This window comes from Abramis brama (assembly GCF_963993115.1).
Source record: "Abramis brama genome assembly, chromosome: 15".
Classification (NCBI taxonomy): Eukaryota; Metazoa; Chordata; class Actinopteri; order Cypriniformes; family Leuciscidae; genus Abramis; species Abramis brama.
The window spans coordinates 4663661-4685976 of record NC_139977.1 but is presented as its reverse complement, the minus strand read 5'-3'; the positions used below and the strand labels follow the sequence as shown (position 1 = coordinate 4685976).

At 37.5% G+C, this 22316-nt stretch overlaps 1 protein-coding gene and 1 long non-coding RNA gene across 4 annotated transcripts in view; one reads left to right on the top strand and one right to left on the bottom strand.

Annotated features, from left to right (window-relative positions):
- Positions 1-22316, bottom strand: part of LOC311097791 — a 260798-nt gene that overhangs the window by 140086 nt on the left and 98396 nt on the right. The gene's annotated exons all lie outside the window — the stretch shown is intronic.
- The window catches only part of gabrb2b (gamma-aminobutyric acid type A receptor subunit beta2b), a 143248-nt gene that overhangs the window by 99223 nt on the left and 21709 nt on the right, over positions 1-22316 (top strand). For all 3 annotated transcript variants that reach the window (XM_084137643.1, XM_084137642.1, XM_084137644.1), the window contains exon 6: positions 21976-22113. In XM_084137643.1, the coding sequence (XP_083993769.1) occupies positions 21976-22113 (138 nt within the window). The remainder of the gene's footprint in view (positions 1-21975; positions 22114-22316) is intronic.

The following is a 22316-nucleotide window of genomic DNA, read 5'->3' as shown; positions in this document are numbered from 1 at the left end:
GTTATCCCAAATATGTTATCAAAAATATGTTATTTGATTTTTCATTAAGAGGTATGAAGTGCATATTGATGTAAAAAAATAAAATAAAGCATTTAGCATGAGGTTGCAACATGCAAATGAAACGAGTGAGTGAATGGATTTTGCCGTCAGAGAGATGAGAGAGCGAGAAAGCGCAGCTGCTATCTGTGGAAAATTAGTATTGGAAGCGTTTCAGATATTTCAGTATCGATATGTATCGAAAAATCAATATTTTAACAACAATACATTGCACTTAGTTTCTTATTTCAAATGCCTTTTTAAAAAAATGCATGCTGTATATTATATATAAAATTCAACCCGCCAACTTGACTAGTAGGAGTGACTGCGTTACGCGCCATTGCTGAAATACACCCACATTTAGCGGGTGTTAATGTCAAGCCCTACAGTTGGTGCTCAACCAGAATAATACTTTTATTTGGGGTGTGTATTTGCTGCCTTTTACCGCTAAGAGGCGCTACAATCACAGACTTTTAAAAGTGTCAGTTTATTCTCTCTATTGCGTAATCTGACGTGGCTCGTTGAGAACTGACCAGCAGATAAATTCAAGTGAAACATTGTAGTTAAACAAATTCATAATCCCAATACTGAAATTACAGTACAAATTTAGAATTGAAACAAATGTAGGCTTCTTTTATTGCATAAAATTTAAGCAAAGTAGGCTAAACGTTAGGGTGTGGTGGGAACCTTGGGCACGTATCCAGGCCTGGGTCTCAGGATCACGTGAGAATTAGCCCCCCCGAATTCTAGGCACACTTCATCGACCGAAAATGCCTGCAGGTCCCCTACCCATTTGATTGAGGCCAATGCAAGTTGACACAAAGGGCCCTATCTTGCACCCAGCGCAATTGACTTTGTACACCGACGCATGTATCATTCCTATTTTGCACCCGCGCAAAGCGCGCTTTTCCCTCCACAGAAGCACGTCGCTAAACTAGGGAATGAACTTGCGCTCATTGGGCGGTTCAGTGCAAAAAAGGAGGCGTGTTCCGGCGCAAACGTTCCTTCATGCTATTTTGCAGGTTTAGAAAACAATTGCGCCACTAACCAGGAAAAAATTGTTTAAAGTCAGTGGCGCGTTGCGCATGTTATTCATATGCTATTTTAAGGGCGCATGCCTGGCCATAATCAATGTAGCGTGTGCACAACGCGCATACACTTTGATTCTCTCATCTACACAGAAGCAGCAGTTTTCATTTTTGCAAATCATACATTATTACGATAGATAGATAGATAGATAGATAGATAGATAGATAGATAGATAGATAGATAGATAGACAATTTATTATAAAAGCATACATCTAGCTTACACATTTGCCCAAATTATCATACGCCTTTTTAACCCTCTGGGGACCAAGCTGTTTTTGGGGTACTTGAGATGTTCTGACATGCCTTGACATTTGTGCTTTTTTCAGTTATTTATAAACATGTTAATGGCAAAGGTGTAAATTCACTCTATATAGCACAAACAGGGCTACCATAATATGCGAGCAACGTGTATGTAGATGTTTGTATTTTTAAGAGAATAATGTTTATGCGTGGTTATTGGAAAAAATTAAAATGAAAGTTGCTGAATTAAGACCACAAAACACATATTAAATATGTGTCCACAAGACTTTTGACTAATGGATGTTGTCCCTTTGAGTTCTAGCTTCAAAATGATGTAAAAATAGTCTTGCTTTATCGTTCACAAAAAAAAAAAATACATTGATTTAAATGGTGTAAAACAGGTTTTGCTTGGAAAGCCAATATGCGAGGGGGAGGAGTAGTTTACACCTTAGATTATGAATGTCCCACCCACTCTGCATAATGAGCCATTCACTCAGGTGTGAAACTGTCTGAGCCACAATGCAAGGACAAAAGATGTATTTAGAAGAAGACTTATATTGACCATTTAAGATTTCGCTTACATCTCTCTTGTAAATATGTTTTGCTATTTTATTAAAAATGTTACAATTACAACAATAATTACAATTTCAACAATATTTCAAGTGTACTCTTTCTTTGTAAAAAAAAAAAAAAAAAAAAAAGATTATAGGCCTACATTTTATCATATGTATTCATTAGTTTGAATATAGCCAACATTGGAACATCTAACATCTTAGTCTATGAATTTATTTTTGACAAAAATAGTATTTTTTTTGCAGTTTAATACGTTGCTTATACAAATACATTTTATTTCAACATATTCCAGTCGATTTTTACTCATCTCAGTAGGCTATAGCAAAGCAGTTTATTCTTTCACACACAGACGCGCGATTCATATTTAGGCTAAACAGTCTTTACAAATATGTCCCCTTCATTCATCTCACAGAAAGGCGAGTCATATTATAGAAATGCGATTCATCTTTTTGCGGTTTACATAGGCCTACACTAACGTTATTCCATAACGTTATTCCACACGTGAGAAAAGAAAACAGCCTACCTCACTCCTCAGCGGAATCTGCTCCTCATTTCAGGAGATATTGCTCCTCATCAGCACTGTTCTGAGGAATCTTTTCTCCATAAGGTAGGCTATAATGTCTCACTCGCGAGGAGTCGCGACGCGCTTTGTTTACAGCTGATGTGGGCGTTTCACAGCTCTGAAATAGTTCTCAGAATTTGCGTTTGAATAGCACGCGCTCTCCGGGGAGTGGTCACATTACTGTGAATGAGCTCGTAATGAGCTCGACAGGAGTCGCTCTCTTTTTATACAGAATACAGAAGCTGAGAATATTTGTTTTTTATATAAATGACTTCATTTAAAAGATGCGATCTCAAGCTTTATGCCCGTGGGTCTGTTTGCCTGTTTGACTGAATTTTCGCGGAGTTATAGATCATTTTCGAACGCGTTTCAAATGGGAGTTTACTGACAGAGAGAAGGCAGAAATCGCATTATGTTAATTTTTCTTTATTTGTCAAAAAGCAAAACACTTTATTTTTATTGTGAGTATACAGAAAAAAAATAGAAACTGAACAGGATCGATTGATGTATTACACGAAAATGAAAGATCAAAATTAACAGAGCATTTAGTGTTTATTTTCATTGCTAAAAAAAAAAAACGAGCAAAACGCGCGGGCGCGTTTGTGGTCCCCAGAGGGTTAACCGAAGTTAATTTGGGTGGGTTTCTCCATCCCCAACGTCCCTGACGAGAGCGTTGCTCTCCTTGGCTGTGAACCGCTCCTGGCGCGCGCCTGGCAAATCCGCCGTTATAATAGGAATCCACTTTAGAACAAGCGCGCCTGCTCTTAAAGGGAATGTGAGATGACGCTCTGATTGGTTTATTTCACGTTACGCCCAAACCACACCTATGAATAATGAAGCTACTTCAGACCAACCCATTTTAGTTTTGCGCCGGGAAAATAGCAACAGCGCCAAGACCCGCCCACAAAGTTACTTGCGCTTTGCGCTTTGACACTTGCGTTTCAGATCGTTAAAATAGGGCCCAAAGACTTTCATGAAGATGTGAAGAGACAGGGCTAACCCGAATGGGAGAACCGTGTACTGGTATGCCTGAGCCTCGAAAGAAAGCCGAAGAAACGCCCACCGCATAACCCACCGCTCTTCTTGGGTACAATGAAGTAGGGGTTGTAGAAGCCGGACTTCATTTCGGCTGGAGGAACAGTCTCGATCACACCCTTGCGAACCAGCGGGGTGAACCAGCGGGGTCATGTGAATCACAGACGTACCCATGATGGGGCAGCGAGGTGGAATAACTGGCCCAGACGTGGGAGGCGGAGCGTCCCGGTGTGGGGGCACGGTCATATGCCGCGTCATATGACTGAGGAGGCCAGGGAAGGATGAGTGTTCCGTGGGGGCCTGCTCTGACAGGGGTCTGGCGACAGAGGGGGACGAGAGTGGCGAGGCAGACGTCGCACACTGCCATCCGCGGCTTCTGAGGGCTCAGAGATGGGAATGTCAGTTCTTTGGAAGAAGAGGTCCTGCAACCACTTCCTGGAAAGAACTGCAACCCATCTCTGAGCTGCCCGTAATGGGAGCGCCGCATCGCCTGGCGTTCGGCAGGCTGCGGGGCTGGTATGGGCTGGGCGATCCCAAAACGCTTTGTGACGTTTTGAAAAGCCATGCATGCATTAAGGCCACTGGAACCAGGATTGTAACTGAAACGCGCTACATGTTATCTCTCAATACGGGAGCAGAAGTGCTGGTTCTGATTTTATTGTTTGTTGTTTAAACGTGTGTGTTGCATATCTTTATCTTATATATTTTATATGGTCTATTGGTGAAGTATAGCATTGATTACTGTGGAGGGGTGGAGGGGAATAAAAATAATTCAGCAGAAGCAGGGATATTTAGACCAGAAGGAAATCCCCGTCCCCCCTGGCGAATTGCACCTTGCTTACAACCATATATATTTTTAAACACTTTCTGTATAGGGAACCCCATAAAGTTTATAAAAAAAATAAAAAAAAGTCCTATTTTTAACAGAACTGCTTTTGAAAAAATTATGAGTGGAATTATTATACAAATGTAAATTCAGCCATTCTGTTGGATAATATTTGTTCCTTAGTGTACAATGGAAATGCATGGTAATTTTATTTTATAAATATAAGCAAAAAAATAAAATAAAAATAATATATATATATATATATATATATATATATATATGGTGTAACAGAGTTTTAGACCTAGACAAATCTCTCTCCATTAGTAATAATGAAAAAAAAAATACAGAAGACCATGTTTGTTCGGGATTTGAACCTGTGTCATCTAAATGATTGACCCCTAAGTTATACCACTCGACCACAAATTTACTAGAAAGCTCAGAAGTGCGGTTGTTCAGCAGGCAGTGTGTGCGCGCACACGAGAGAGAAGCACTCTTCATTTGTCTCATTCCTCAATAGAATAGTAAAAATAATCAGCTTTATTTTTAATTTTCTTTATTTATTTAATAATAAAATTATTACTTTATAACATGCAGTTTCAACTCCACCAAATCTTTGGTTGTTTCATTATTGTACAGCAAATGTCAATAGCTCTTTTGTTTTATTTTTCATGTTTGTTGAAGGCTTATTTGGAAATTACCATAGTTGCAGTATTTCATCCTTATTTGTTAATTGACATTAGCCTCACTTGCGTTTCAGAATGCGGCAATTGCTGCTGTTTGGCAAATGCGCCACCTGGCGGTCATTTTGCAACGACTTTGAAATGTGACTGGCTTATTTTTGCCGCAGTGACTTTGCCACGCCAGCTAGCGCGGCGGTAATAGGTATTCTGGTTGACTACCTACTGTAGTTAAGACATTCAAAAACTGTGTGGGATAAAAGTACAGCATACAATGTGTGTGCTATATTCCCAATTTCTAAAGTCAATTGATAGTGTGTGGAAAATACCAAAATGTATGTAGAGTTCCTTTTTGAGGGAACTCGCGTTGCGTCGAAAACGACTCTTTGGGGAACGCCTCCAGCATGATAGTGTCTGAAGCACGTGTGGAACTAGTCCAATTTTGATTGGTGTTGCGTCATGACGTCACATGTGATGGCATACATGGAAGCTACAAAGATACACCGGCACACAACAGTGTTAGCTTCTGCTCTTCAGCAAGGATTCTATGTTGCTCTTGTCAGTCTTATTTGGTGTTGTTTGTCCTACTATTAAAGCATTCTCCCTTATTTATCAAAAAAAAAAGAGAAAGAAAAATACTAATTGTTGATTTCCTTTGTGGTGCTCGGAGGATGAGGCCTGTTGTCCAAACAAGGGATCCTGTGTGGGACCTGGCAGTGGTTTTTGAGGGGTTATCCCTGGCACACTTTGAACCCAATTGATGAAGTGGCGGACAAGTTTCTCGCTTTCATAGTGGCCTTCTTGCTAGCCATTACGTTCCTCAAAAGAATGGGGGACCTGCAAGGCTCTTTCTGTTGCTCCCTCTTGCCTCGAGTTCGCTCCTGGGAGGGTAAAGGCAATTCTCCACCAGTTCTTTATCCTCCACCACTTGTCAGCTGACCAGGAAAGGCTATACCTACTATTTCCTGTCTGGGCCTTGGAGGTCTATGTGCATAGGTCCTCAGGTGGGAGGAATTCAGACCAGCTATTCGTGTGTTTTGGGTTACCTAAGAAGGGTTCCCCTTGTTCCCCCCTGCTTCTAAGCAGACGGATGGTGGATTGTGGAGGCTATTTCTTCAGTATATGAGGCGCACAGGCTGCCCTCGCCTCTCCTGAAAAGAGCAGAGATTGGACTAGTTCCACACGTGCTTTAGACGCTGTCACAATGGAGACGTTCCCCAAAGTGCCGCCTTCGACGCAGCATCTAGGGAATCGATGCAGCATCGACGTCCCTTCTCAGGGAACAAGGGTTACAGTCATAACCCCGATAATTACCAATAATTATCCTTTTCCCCATAGCTTTGGAATCTTGCACACATTAAAACTTGCCATGACGTGTTGAGATAGGTTTGACATCAATGGTATCAAATCTTATTGTCTTTTGCATGTCTTATGACTGACTGTGACACTCCAAGTTTGATGTTTGCTAAAGTATTGACATATCTGCTGTATGGAGGTGGAGTATAAAAGGTCACAACAGCAATGTTTCCCTTATGAGATGCCTTAGGATGAGTTCTGATCTGTAATATTAAAGAGTCATTCCTTGATTGACAATTGACTTCCATCAGAAAAAAGTAAGAATATAAAGATAAACATAAATAGTTTCAAGTATTAGATATTTCAAACAAATTGACTCAAGCAAATAACACTGTTTAAACAAATGTCATAGCATTACAATCTTGATCAGTTTGATTGACAGTCAGGACCAATTCATATCAAATTCTAAGGGTTATTTTTTTCTAGTAGAAACACATTTTTGGTGTGAGCACAGTGTGTGTGTAGAAAGCCAGCCGTACTCCACCGTTACCTTAATTAGGATGACCTTCATCTCCATAAAGCCAAGAGATAAAGAGAGCCAGTCAGCATTCATCCTACACAGCGCCATGAGCAGAAAAGGCCTAATCAAATCTAATTGTGACTCTATATATGCGGTGTACACTGGGAAATCAGTGGAAATCCAGCAGTAATCCTCCAGCGTCTACTGTTACGCATGGCCCATTGGCTGCTGTCATTAAAGCAGAAAGATAGAAAGCTGAGAGCTAGAGGAGATCAGAAAAGGGCATGTGTACACACTTGCTAATTGTGCTCTTGTGAACTCCAACACATTGGCTACATTGTAGAGAAGAGCTAATGTTTTTTGTTTTTTTTTATGGTTTCCACCATAAGAGCTTGCAGAACTGCAATGTGATGTCCAAGTCCATGGTTTCTCAACTGGGAAATGCTTCTTTCTTTCTTTCTTTCTTTCTTTCTTTCTTTCTTTCTTTCTTTCTTTCTTTCTTTCTTTCTTTCTTTGTGAAATGGCATTCTGTATTGACATGTATTGACGTCCTGTCAGTGAGCATTATGTGTCTATAACCTCAAATCCTGGGAGATTCCTATGAACTTTTGTCTAATTGGTTTTACCTTTTTCTTTCACAAGCTCTGTCCAAGTTTTTCACAAGTTTTACTTTCTTTCAAGTAAACTCCACAGAGGTTTGTGGGAACACAGTGTGTGCTGAGAACATCAGCTATACTCTAACATTACCTATAGCAATGCCAAGGTCATGGGTTCATTTCCCTGGGAGCACATATTGATGAATGTATAGTAAATGCACAGCAAGTCATTTTGCAAAAATAGTTATTGGGGTCAGGTAGCCAGGTCATCCTCTAATGGAACTCCCAGAAGTCTATTCATGCACCATCTGATGGATATTGCACACAAAATAGAAAGAGCTGGCTTATTTTTTTCAGATCCAACCTTACTAGTAGTTGTTAGGCTCAGAGCATGTAATATTTCAGTGCAATGCAGCACCAGGGTGTAAGTGTTTTTTGCTAGTTTCAGCCTGACGTAGTTATCATTTTCACGTCCTGCACCACGTTGTTTAAATAGCAAATGCATTTGCACCCATCTGTGCACCCATGGGCTGCTGGTCTGAAAACGAGGTGTGTTCATGCGCATTGTTGGCATGTTGCTATTTTGAGGAAACTGAAATACACTGCTCCATTGACCAACTGAAACCTGATCTTAAGTCAATGCCGGAATATTTTGTTATTTAAAGAGCACGCTAGTAATATGCGCTTATAGGCGGGTCCACAAAGCGTGTACTATATGGCTCGTAGATGGTCTGCTTCCACGCTTTAACCTTGCACACGAGCAGATCCGTTTTCTTGATCCAGATCCATGTAACTAGTGAATCCGCTATGACATGAACACAACTGGCTTTTAAAACCATTTTAGACCATGTGCCGACCATTTTTAACTATTCAAACTAGCTTAAGTGGATTCAGACATGCCCTAAGTTGACTTGCACTGTGCGCTTTATACCATACGATTAGATCGTTAGATATCTAGGGCCCTAGATATGTTTTATTACTTTTGCAGGGACAGAAATTCTCATCATATAGTCTGCATATTTTTATTTTTATTTTTTGCAAACAAACTGCCACTCTAATGCATATAAAAATGCAATAAACTGTAATTGGTTTATTTATAATATGTCTAAATAGGCAGTTCTTGGCCAGATTAAGCTGCAAAATGGACCAGATGTTAAGTAAAAAGTCTGGCCATGTGAAACTAGGAGGCCATTGGATGTATGGCAGTCCAGCTAAAGCATGGCTCGCTATGTGTTACAGACACCCAGTGCATTCATGGAGAAACTCAAAACCAGAAAATTCAATACAAAATTTTTGACAACTGTGAAGAAGGTGTTTCTCACCAAGCACTGCTCAGTATTGCTCAGATGTGGTCCTGTGGGGTGGGATGACACTGATATGAAGGGAGGAAGATCCTCAGCTAATGCTACTCTGGTTAAACTGTATGGGAAAGATGATGTGTTAACGTTATAGCTACAGCTAATTTTCCATCTAGATAATGTTCCATCTAATGGTCCTAAAACATTATGGATAAAAATATAGGCACCTCATGGTTTTATTTCAATTCAGGGAGTCACTATCCAATTCCAAAACGATTATCGGTGCATCTCATTTTTCATCTACTGTAAGATCACTTTACAGTAGTGAAATGAAAATGATCATTGTTGCATTTAACTGTATCTGCACTCTTTCATTTATGATGTATAGAACTATAATAGACATTGAGCTGCAAAATTAATTCCTGAATCCCAATAAGAGTTTTTTGTTACAGTATTATAAATTGATCTCACTAGTGTGATCTCACTAGAAACTAGTCTATGTATTTGTTAGGTTTTGTGTGTTATTCTGACAAGTTTGTCTGACAGTCTGACAGTTTGAGATTTGTTTAAGTTGGTGTGTAGTTCTGAGAGTGTGTTTATAGTTGTGAGAAAATGGTGAATTGAGAAAAACTGTAACAAAGCTTTGTTCATTATAGTTGACATGGAAATTGGAAATCACCTCAAAAGGGCATGAAATGCATCATAATTAGTGTAAACAGGAAGCCCAAAAGTTGCAGCATACACATTTTTCCTGGAACTCTAATTGGAAAGGTGAGGTGCTAGTAGAAACAGTGCAGATGTTTGCAAAACATAATGCAGGTCACAATAAATAGATGGCCAAGATTATGCATTCTGTGTTTCTAGGAATTTCTGTGCAACTCCCACTCCATCACAGCTGTTGGCCGCTCTGTGTATGTCTTGAGAAAATGTCATGCATGGAGAAATGAACTGTGACTTAGCCCCAAGGAGAGCTATAAAACGAATATCTGCCATGACGTATAACTGGATGTAACTCTAAAGAAGGTACAATAATAAAGGAGCTGCCACACAAATCCATCCACCCACTAGGTCACAGCAGAAAGATGCAGGTATTGTAGCAGCATCGGTATTATAAGTTAATGCTGAGAACTCCAATGACGCACAAGCCAAACATCAACATGAGAACAACAAAGGCCTAATAGTACTTCAGTGGCAGTCAAGTTATGAGGTTATCTATGTGCTATTGTAAGTCCTAAACCACATCACAGTGGTTGACTCCAAGGAGCTCCTTTTACCACAATAATAATCCTTAGTTTTGTTTTAAAAAATAGTTTTTGATCTATGGGCTCCTCCTACTTTCTGAAAAAAAAAAGAAAAAAAAAGTAATTAGAAATATTATAATTAATTGTATTAACCCTATACACCCAACCTCCTCCCACACTTTTTTTGTACTATATACTGTAATATGTCAAAAACATCATTCAGCTCAGATAGGCATGTGTCATATATCATTTGAAAAGGTCCTACAGTGTAGAATACAATAAGCATAATTGTTTTGGGCTTTGAAATTTGAGCTAGTTTTTGTACGTTAAGCCCCGCAAGATGCATATGTTGATAATATACGGATGCTGCATTAAAGTCACGTTTTCCCTCGTAACTTCATGAAACATGCTCTGATCGTGGAGAATCACCCATTATTTACAGCAGATTCTCTCGAACTCACCATAATCCGTCACTTAGATCTAAATATATTCTCTCTCATGGAGTTAACACACATAAAACTCCACAGGCACACATGTAGCTAAGTAAAATCAAATGTAGCTTTCACGTGGCATTTACGTTTGTAACTTCATAAAACATGCACATATTGTAGAAAATCATTACTTACAGTGGATGCTCCCGATTGAAATGAGGCCAAAATCGACATAATCCATTTTGTCAATCACAAGATATTTCTCAGGGAGGAACAACAATTTTAAAAATGCCTCCTGTGTTTCAAAGGCTAAACAAAAAGGCTACCTTGGTTCCAAATGCTGTAAATTTTTATTAATTTATGCTGATCCAGATGCAGCTCACATGTAAAGAATTATCCTCATGGCATGAGTTATGGCATGCCAAATAAGAAAGATATGTAAAATTTCCCTTAAGCACACTTTATTTTTTGCCTTTTATCAGTTTCTCAGCATGAGAATGTCCAAATTTAAAATTACATTTTTCCCCCTAAATATTTAAAATGTTTTCTATCAAACTATACCTACCTTTTGACTCTCCTTGCTATAGTTATATAGTAGTTATGAGTCTTTACTTTTGTGTATGTCACTCAGAAATCAAAAAATGCCTTCAGGGCTTAAAAGGTTAATTAATTTAATTTATTTTAATAAATTATTAAATTCTAGGATGCAGGATCCAGATTTAGCTCAATGGCCTTTTTACTAATTAAAATACTTTAGTGTTTTTCACCCTCTGTCTAAACGCTCTGTTTTAAAACCCTTCTTCTTTAAAACCCAGCTTCTGAAAAGCTGTTTTCTGCTCTGATTACTCTTTCGGCCCCTGTCTGCTGTGATTAGTCTAGCACTTAGAGTGTGTGGTGCTGTAAATACCACTGTAACTACGCTAACTATGGCGCCTGTTTTATCAGTTTGAGCCATGAGTCCAATAATGACAGTCAAGAAGAACAAGCTGATTGACCCAAACCACCTTCACAACCATTGACTTAGCAGGACGTTTTACAGTGTTTTTTTTTTTTTGTGTGTGTGTTTTTTTACTTTTTTTTCTTTCTTAAATTCATACCTCTCTTACATTTCAGATGTGATGTTATAACTGACTCATTTCTCTACAGTACATCATGGCATCGAACTGCAAGGTTAAGGAAGCAATCATTAGAAACAAATTGTGTGAATGAAAGGCTGTGTTTGTACTGCTGAGGAATAGTTTTAAAAATACATTTTAATTACTGATTCTTAAATTCCTCTGCCTTTGTGAAAGTCCATGTAATTATGTTTTGCCCTTGCAGTAGAAAAAAAGTGTTTGTTGGCGATACTGAACTTGACAAAGTAGCCAGCAGGCGGCATTATGCAAATGTTTAAAATGGTGACGTTGCTGCTTCCTAGAAACAGTGGCAGTATGACAAATTGTGCATTTAAGGCAGTTGTTATATGGTGGAGAGATTAACTCTCTTTAGTGTGGACTTGTTTACAGTACATGCACTTACAGCTATTCTATACTAAAAGCAAGGTAAAAAGAAAAAAGAAAAGCATAATAACTGGTAGGGAAGTTCAATGCTGGACCAAGCTCCACAACCGCTTGAGCTTGGTACATATATATATATATATATATATATATATATATATATATATATATATGATTCCAAGACAAATTTCAAAATAAAAGACAAGAAAACATGAACAAAAACAACGTTCACAAATGACACAACACCACTTCCTGGCCAAGGCACTGAAATGACTGAGCAGCAGGGGAATCCGTCTAGCAGGAGACACAATCTTACTCAACATATAGGGGCCCCAGCATGTACCATTGGGGTACCATCTGCCGAAAGCACAATGTCATCGACATGTGTGCCGAGGCATGACTTGTGTGTTCCAAAAGCCTTTATGCGTGGACCACAAATGAATAGATCGTTGTAACTCATACACGGATGGTCTGCTGTTGTCCGAAGTGCCAGATGCAGTGGAGCTGACAGAACAGATTCTTGATGGCAGTGAGGAGAAAAGAGAATACGCTTCAGTGGTTCAACACAATTTTCCATGTGGGGGCCTCGCCTCTGTTTCCTGACCAAGACGGTCAGAGATGGGCAACTAGAATCTCCTCGACTGCTCGACACATCTCTGAAAACCCATGTTCTACTAAACCAGAAATTGTGGTGAGGTCAGAAGTAGCAGGGTTTGTCACATGCATTGAAAAAGGCTGCTTCCAAAACCTCAAGAGTAGACTTGCTGTACGGCCAGCTATAACATGATTGTCTAGTCTAGACTGAGCTTCATGCTGGCCAACTTATAAACCAATGAAGACCATGCCTCCTGACTGCTTTGGGGGAGAGCTTCAGTCTGACTGCTGCCAAACTCTGCTGCGTCCAAAGCGGCAGAATATAAAATATCCTCAAGGCCGAAAGAGATAGCATCATGAGTTTCTTGGCTCGGGCACAAATCCTCACATGCAAAATTGATTGAAGACATGCATATGCATTCCAGCGAGAGAAAGAGAAGAAAAGTCTGCTCACTCTCCATAGACTTGAAGTCATCATCAGATCATGGGGCAGTACTAGCGCCATCAGCCAATGGATTGGTGTGTTTTTAACGGGCTTCAGACAATCGTCACATCTAGGAGTGTTCCTATAACGCCAGCTATTACTGCAATATTTCTATTCTAGGGTGCATTTCCCATTCAACGACGTAACTCGCTGCTTAACTACCATAGTACAATGCATCGTTGAAGAAATCAAGTAGCTAGTCACGACTGTTTCCCAAAACCATACTGTTGCAAATTGGTCATTCAACCACGTTGGAGGTGGTGGAGTAATAACTACTTTTAATTAATCTGTTTGAATTAATACTGGATGTTTTGCTGTAAATTACGGACATGGCATCTGAGGACTCTTTCTCATTGTTCTCAGTTATTTTGCTTTCTTTCCAGATTCAATCATAGGCTCGTTCTTACACACTAGAGCTGGTACACACATGCGCACTAATGCGCACTCTTCAAAAAAGGTGCTTTAAATCTCTTGACAAACTAAAAGACATACATGACATTTCTATGTATTCTGAATCAAAGACACAGGTTGTACTGAATGTCAGCTTGCTTATTTGGCTCAAGATAAGGATTTATTGAGTCCACATGCAAACTAGAAACTCTGCTTCTACCCACAGGTGGAGAGCTGTCGTTCCAAACACACAACTTTGCGATGCTGTTTGCGAATGTTCGTTAGAACTGTTTTCGGGAAACACCAACTTGTTGAACTGCTGATAGCGATGGAACTTGCAACCATAGTTGGCTAACGATGCTTTCGGGAAACACACCACTGTTTGATTTTTAAAGACTGAAATGGAGCACCAGTACACATACACAAATCCTGTTCATCAGAAAAAAATATCCACTACATTTGGAAAGGAAAATTCATTCAAGAAAATTATGAAATGTATATTATAAGACATTATGAATACCATTATGCATTGGAGGCTAAAGTGAAATTGAATTGAAATTCATTATAAGATGTGCTTGTTTAGTCATTGCCTTTATAGATGTTTAAGAGCTTCAGTTCAAGGATCAATGTAGTGTGTGAACTGTCATTCTGCCAGGTTCTGATCGTTACCTAGACTGATGGCAGAACAGTAACACCAGGGCACAAGAGACAGACAGGTTAAGCTCCTTATTGAGAACTGATCCCTCTCTTTTCACTTGTGCTTGTCTGCCTAGACATCCGCTTAATTGGAGACGATGTTGGTAGAGAATGTCCTGGCAAACTGATCTCATTAGGAACTTTCTTCTTGTCATGTTGAGGTCCCAATTAAAGCAATAATAGATATCAAAAAACCTCACAGAGCACCAGAGATAGTGATAAGAGTACATGAATGGTTTACACCAATCTAAGCATATGTAGCTTTGAATGATGTTTAAATTCCTTTGACATTTATGCAATTTGGAACATGTTTTACCATTTTTTTCTCCACACAATAAATAATGAGTTGGTTTACACTGGCATACTTCTATATATGGAATAAATAATATTTTATGGTGAATTTCATTTTTTAAGATTGAAAGCCTATGAGAAAAGAGTTGGTGAAGGCATGGTTTCCAAGGTAATTGTAATGTGTTACCTTCATATGACAAAAAGAAAATGGTTTGATAAAAATCAATACGTTGGAAATGAATATGCTCATATTGAAATAACACTATGATATGCTTGAAAATAATCTAATAATATGTGTTTGTAATTCTGCCTAAAATTATATCTTCATATAAGACAAAAACTTACGAAAAGTCTGTAATTTTTCCACAACTCGTTTAGAGTTTATTTTGTGATATTGATTGGTTGACTGTACTGTACGCCCAATGACAGAATCCAATGGCATTGGCAAAGGAATAATTCTTAATCTGACTCCAATTTTAAATGATTTAAAACTTTAGCCTGCGATTATTATTTAGTTCTGTTTTAATTTGGATATTTGATTATTCTTGTATTCCATAGTTTGCTTGATCATATAATCATGAGGCAAAAAAAATGAGAATGAGCTTTTAGATTCACTTTCTTTAAGATCTTCTTTCCAGATTAGTGGGTTTATTGTTGTATTGCATGTTGTGTGTTTTTTTTTTTGTTTTTTTTGTGAGAAATGTTGTGTTCAGTTTTATCAGGAATTCAAACCAGCCTTATAAATCATTATCCCACTTTATACTGTACATGGCTGCTTGCTAAATAAATCAAATGAATTGGATATTACATTATTTGAGTTATGTAAGAAGAAAGTAGCTGCAGTGCTCAGGTTGATCTTAAATATTTTTGTTATACAGAATATATGTTACAAAGAAATAGGGGATGGGGAAAGCTTGTCCTTTTCATAGAGGTGACTTAACATAGTTTTTTACTTTTATGTTGACTTTTGATGGTCTAATCTCATTTTACCAGGCCTCTACATATTACTCAAATTTTCTGCACTGCTGAAGCACAGCATATAGAGCCAGGCAGCCGTCAGAACCAATTCTTGAACTGCATACTGTATCTCTGGTGTATAGAGTTTTGCCTATATAGATGTCTTGTTTTGACTTCTCCTGCTCTGTGTTTGTGCAAAGATAAGGAGATGATGCATACCATGTGTGAATTTAGGGACACTTTTAATTGCACATTAGAAAAAGGATTAAAGTAGCTTTGAACCATCTGGGTCAAACTTTCTGCAGAGGCACACGTGGATTACTGGAGACATTCCCACTCTAGATCTCTGTTTTCTTTTTTGTTGAATGCGCTAGTAGACGATTCTACAACATGCATATAAATAAGAATGGGAAAGAATAACTAGAGGGCCTTTTGCTCCTTCAGTCTCACCCTGCCACTTAGGGGTGAGGGGTTTATCCTTTTTATTATCATATTTTTTTTTTTTTTTTTTTTAGGAAGGACTGGCTTATTAAGAATTGTCATATAGTTCAGACACATTAAAGTCCATCCTGACTTCAGGTTATTTATTTTTAATCCTTATTAATATCCACAATGCTTTAATGGGGGGCAATTTTATGCAAACATGAGAAATTTAAGCAAATTTCAAAGCAGGACTTTTCTCAGATCTTAGAAACCTTTATAAAACTGTGTGGGCTGCCTAAGAAGGAAGCATTTTTAGGCATTATACTGTAGGCATATTTGACACAAAGGCTGAAAAACCGTTCGAAAATTCCTTTATTTATGTCATTTCCAATGCAGTGTCACATGCATCCATGTGTAGAAGGCATTCCATAATCAATTGTCATAAGCACAGTGGAAAATTAATTAAATATGGCAGACAAAGCAAGATTATGTATTATCATACATAATAAGTTGATTTTAAATATTCTTTTATTTATTTTTCAATACTGAGTTTTAAAACAGCTCAGACTAATTACAAATGACTATTTTACCCATCATTTGGGTGACTGTTTTTTATTCTTATTAGATTATTATTATAATAGAAGATTATAATGAACTTAGTATTAGTATTAACTTAGTAATATTATTGATTTGACTGCACTGACACTTTCAAATGAGAACAAAACTTGAACTGACTCAAGCTGAATAACAACACTGTTATCTTTACAGCATAATCTGAATTGGTCTCATATTTGATGACGTTTGCGTCTTTGATTCTGTTATTGTCCTGTTTACTACTGTGGAGATGCTTTAAAACAATCTGATGTATAAAAGGTGACTTTACTTGACTAAGTAACATGTTGACAGCAAATTTTATTGAAATCAGTTTTTGATTTCTTCTACAGTATGTGCTTTGCAAAGTATTTGTATGATGCACAAAGTTACAGCCTTCCTAATCCGCCACTTAAGAGGTTCCATTTCAGTTATGGTAGGAAGCCTTCTAAGGCAACAACTAGGTTTTGAAACAGATCCCTGTGGAATTAGTTTAACACTATTCCTCTTCCTTATTCTCATCCTGGAGTTCCTGTGCATGTGGGTGCACAGCTACCGGAGCGATTCAAATACACTGATGTAAGAGCCCTGACAGGAATGTCGGCAAAAGCTAATTTGCAAAGTCAGGCTCAATGACATAGAAACAATGGAGTTAAGTGGCCCAACCAACCACACAAATGCCATTATTCCTTGCAAAATAATATGAAGTCATGTTTGTGTGATGTAATGGTCATTTTAACAGAAAAAAAGAAATTCAGTGAAAGCTAAACCAGTTGGGACTTTATTGTATGGATATTTTTACAAACGTTTGCAAGATCCTTAATCCTCTTTGTTTTTTTGTTTTGTCTCTGTAAACGAGAATTTTTAAATATGAATCCACAGCAACAGTTATTTTCCCATTTAGGGTTGGTGGTGTGCTAAACTAAACTTTTTCACACATGCACACACCTACAGACAATTTTGCAGCTCTAATTCATGAGGCTGAAGCATGTGTGCTACACATTAATTCAGATTGACTATGGCAGTAGGATGACGTCACTGGCGCACTGGCATGTACTATAAAGGGCACCCAAACAATACGTCACCAGCTTCAGGTTGTCTGAAGTAAGACACAGCAGGAACGCCTGGAGTATGACAATGACACGCAGCGTCTCGTTCCCTTCTCAGTGAACATGGCTCATACAGTATGAATCATTACGTTGACAATATGGGAACATTAAAACCCACTGAATATATAACCACTACAAAATCATGCCTGCTCATTGCTTTGCTCCACCAAGCGAGTCAGGCTGTGGCCAAAAAGCTGCCATGCATTGTGCCAATGATTAAACGCCTAGGGAGCTCACAGCTCTATCCCCCTTACTATTACCTAGTATACTGTACTAAGGCAGAGCCTGGTCTCAGCCTGAGCATAGGTTGGCGGCCCAACCAAGTGGAACTGAATCATTCAATCACAGGTGAACAGAAGATGCCACAGGAGAAAGCAGCGCCCTCTCAAAGTTGATAACGTTTAATGTGGTGCCCTTTTACAGTCATGCAAGTGCACCAGTGACCTCATATGACTGAAGAGGGCAATAATCTGTGAATTCACACATGCTTCATACACTTCCGCACGCTGAAGGCATTCCCACAGTGTTACATTAGTAACCCTAATGTTTTCAATTGCTCTTAGTCTTGAACAGTCACAATTTACTGATTTTGATGTTGTTCTAAACAAATAGGATTTTCTTTTTGTTCATGGTGTCATGGTTTTGTTCATGATTTTTTTTCCATATAATGAAAGTGAACAAAGACCAAGGTCTGTCAAGTTCCAAAAAGCACCATGAAGATAGTCTAAATCATGGACTATATTTTCCTGTCTGCTAAAGACATTTTATAGCTTTGTGTGAGAACAGTCATTATTCACTAAATATAATAGTCAACATTAACATTCATTGTATGGAAAAGAGCAGATTCACCATTCTGCTTTAAATAATTAGTGTTCCAAGGAAGAAAGAACGCCAAATGGGTTCGAAAGGGATGAGAGTAAAACAATTATATATATATATATATATATATATATATATATATATATATATATATATATATATATATATATATATATATATATATATTATGAAACACTTTATTTTATCTGCTAACAATTTGGATATTTTTCTCTGATTTATCATTCTTTTGCATTTTGGCCCTCAGTCTGATAAGTCAACAGCCGCTCAAGGGACCATCCATGGATGGATTATGCAAGACCAAGTTTTCTGGTCTGATGCAGAGTGCTGTTTGCTCCGATACAATAAGATGTTTCTCAATCATTTATGGATAGATGGGCTGGCTGTTCGTGTTTCTGTCAGTTTCAGCACAGGGAGCACTGAAGCAAACAAAATATCTCATGTTTTGTTTGAATATTTATGATGGCTTTTTTCTGCAGCTGAGGTCAGAAATGGAGTGCCGTATGATTTGACTTGACAATGATTTTGACCCAAGGCTTGCATGTGCTTATCCTCTGCTCTCTAATAACACAGGTTCAGTTCAACCAGGGCTAGATTGGTGTAGATCTGGCATACCAGGCACTTTCCTGGTGGGCCGACGTACTTTGGGGCCGATATATATATATATATATATATATATATATATATATATGTATATATATGTGTATATATGTGTATATATATATATTGCCATGGACTGGCCCATCATGCAGACACAGCAGCCAATTGGTAGTGAAAGCGAGACAGACCTCCCCATATTAGGCGCTGTATTTTTAGGCGCATCTCTAAGGGCCAGATTTATTAAACTGGGTAAATTAGCCTGGGAGCGTAATTCCATAACTGACGATGCACAAATTAAAGAACACAGATGCAGCCGGATAATTTCCATAATGACCAACACAATCTACCAAGAGCAGCACCAATTAACATAGCTTTTTTAAGACACCTTTTTTTGGGAGGTAAATAATGGCGCAAATACCAGTAAACTAGCGCAAACCTTAGTAAATCACCTCCGTGTGGAGGTCAGAACTCCGTTTGATATGGGAACATTACAGGTTCTGTGGTGAATCTATAGCTGAAAACAGCTGTGGCCGTCAAAATACATGACGACTTAAATTGGAAAATGCTTATACACACAGCTTATCAATCCAGCACCACCACCTTTATAGTCATTTACCTTGCAGCTACTAACACTGAAGAAAGATAGTGTTTTGGCAGTATTTAAAATGTGGCTATTACCAGAGGTGGGCACAAATACATCAAAAAATATTTTGTTACAAACTACAAATACTGGCTCATGAAATGTAACAAAATAAAATACAAAATACTGATGTGAAAAATGTATTTAAATAAAATAAAGTAATTAGTATTTTGAAAATACAAAAATACTCCCACAATAATCTTAAAGGGTTAGTTCACCCAAAAATGAAAATTCTGTCAGTAATTACTCACCCTCATGTTGTTCCAACCCTGTAAGACCTTCGTTCATCTTCGGAACACAAATTAAGATATTTTTGATTAAATCTGAGAGCTGGATCACTCCTCCATAGGCTTCTAAGACATTATAACTTGCTGGCCCAGAAAATGTATTAAAGACATCATTAATATAGTCCAAGTGACTACAGTGGCTCAATCTTAAGTTTATAAAGCGACGAGAATACTTTTTGTGCAAAAAAACAAACAAAAATAACGACTTTATTCCACTATTCATTTCCTTCTCTCTGGGCCACGTGATTTTCGTGCATCTAACCTGGACATTGCCATTGCCAACATCAGACCGAAAATATGCCAAAATCATTTACTATGGTGATAAGCATATGGTGATTTTTCTTAAGTATTTAAGTATTTGAAATACTCTAAATACACTCCCTCAAAATATTTTGTTACAAACTACATTTTATTTTTTCCACACCTGCAAAATACAAATTACAAAATACACTAAAGTAATTAAATACGTATTTAAAATACATTTAATTGAAATACTGCTCATGTCTGGCTATTACTTACATATTACGGAATATAAATCACTTTTATAGAGGTTGTTTTCGTATTTTTATTGTACAATATTTTTATTACAAATTCTATAGTTTATAATTATTTATTTATTTTAGAAACCATATACCCACAGTAATGAGGAGCACAATTTTACCTGTGAATACCATGATCTTACAGTTAAATAGGACTGCAGTTAGATGTTAATTCAATGAGAGTCTGATGAACGACAAATATCAGTGTCTTACATAAATTAGGTGTTAACTCTTTACAAATGTCATAGTTTTTAAAAGGATAGTTCAACCCAAAATGCCATCATTTACTCGCCCTAGTGTTATCCAAACCTGAATGTCTATCTTTCTGTGGAACATAAAAGAAAATCATTTGAGTCTGTTTTTTGTCCATACAATAGAAGTCAAGGGTATAGCCTAACCAAAATGGTTTGGTTGCCAACATTCATCAAAATATATTTGTGTGTGTGTGTCACAGAAGAGAGAAAGGCATACAGGTTTGGAACAACATGAGGGTAGGTATAGATGGATGGATGGATGGATAGATGGATGGATAGATGGATAGATAGATAGATAGATAGATAGATAGATAGATAGATAGATAGATAGATAGATAGATAGATAGATAGATAGATAGATAGATAGATAGATAGATAGATAGATAGATAGATAGATAGATAACATAACATAACATAACATAACAAAATAAAATACAATTTTAAATATGTGGAACATAAAAGAAAATCATTTGAGTCTGTTTTTTGTCCATACAATAGAAGTCAAGCCTAACCAAAAATAATAAATAAATAAATAAATAAATAAATAATTTAATTTAATTTAATAAATCAATCAATAAAAGCAATTTAAAAAATAAAATAAAATCAATCAATAAATAAAATCAATAAAAAAATATAAAAATAAATAAATAAATAAATAAATATAGTGATTCAGGCAACAACATATGGCACAGACACATTCCTCTGTTGTTATTAGAAAGAAGAGAATATCTCATATAATGACCCATATTACAGGTCCATTTCAGAGCTCCCCTCAGATGTAGAAAATGTTCACAGCTGAACTTTTTTCATCATTTATAATTCTTCACATCTTAGCATGCCTTGAATGATTTAACATGTTAAATTATGTATATGCAAAGTTTATAATGAATTAAGACTCTGTTTGCTGTAGATGACGGTTCGTAATCTGGCAAAGTTTCATTTATCCAATCATTTAAGAGCAAATAAGATAATTAATTTCTTATAATTCAAAAAGTGTTTTACATTTTTCCCACAATTTATTACTGTATTTTGTGGCATCTGTCCAGACAACATCACAGCTGCAGAAAATGTTCATAAACATCTTGTTGTTGTTGTTTTTTGGGTCACTAGCTAATCAACTTAAGTTAGCTTTGCAAGTGTTTGTTCATTTGTGTAATGGATTTGCAAGATTATGCAGATTGTTATAAGGTAGGAAAGTAAGCTGTATCATTTATTTCTTTTTTTCATTACTTATGCACTTGTAGTGATGCCAGAATATGCCTATTTATTGGCCATTTTAATGACCAAGACTTTGGAACACCCAATGAGACATCAATCACATGACCACCATCCATATATGTTTTAATATCTGCCTTTGTCTCCCTCAGATGGCTACACCACAGATGATATTGAGTTCTACTGGCGAGGTGGCGACCATGCAGTAACAGGGGTTGAAAGGATAGAGCTTCCTCAGTTCTCTATAGTGGACTACAAACTCATCTCGAAAAACGTGGTGTTTTCTACAGGTAATAAAACCAAACTACAGAACACTGTAGGAATAAGTCAAGAACTGAAATAAATATATGACTGATAAAGTGAAGGTAAAGTCTTTACTTTAGGGACCGTTCGGTATTTATGGAAGGGGCCACCGGAGGAAAATAGGGGAGGGTCATGTCTTTTTATTCTTTGTTGAGGGGAGGGTCATCCAACTTTTTTTAGTCTAGGGGGA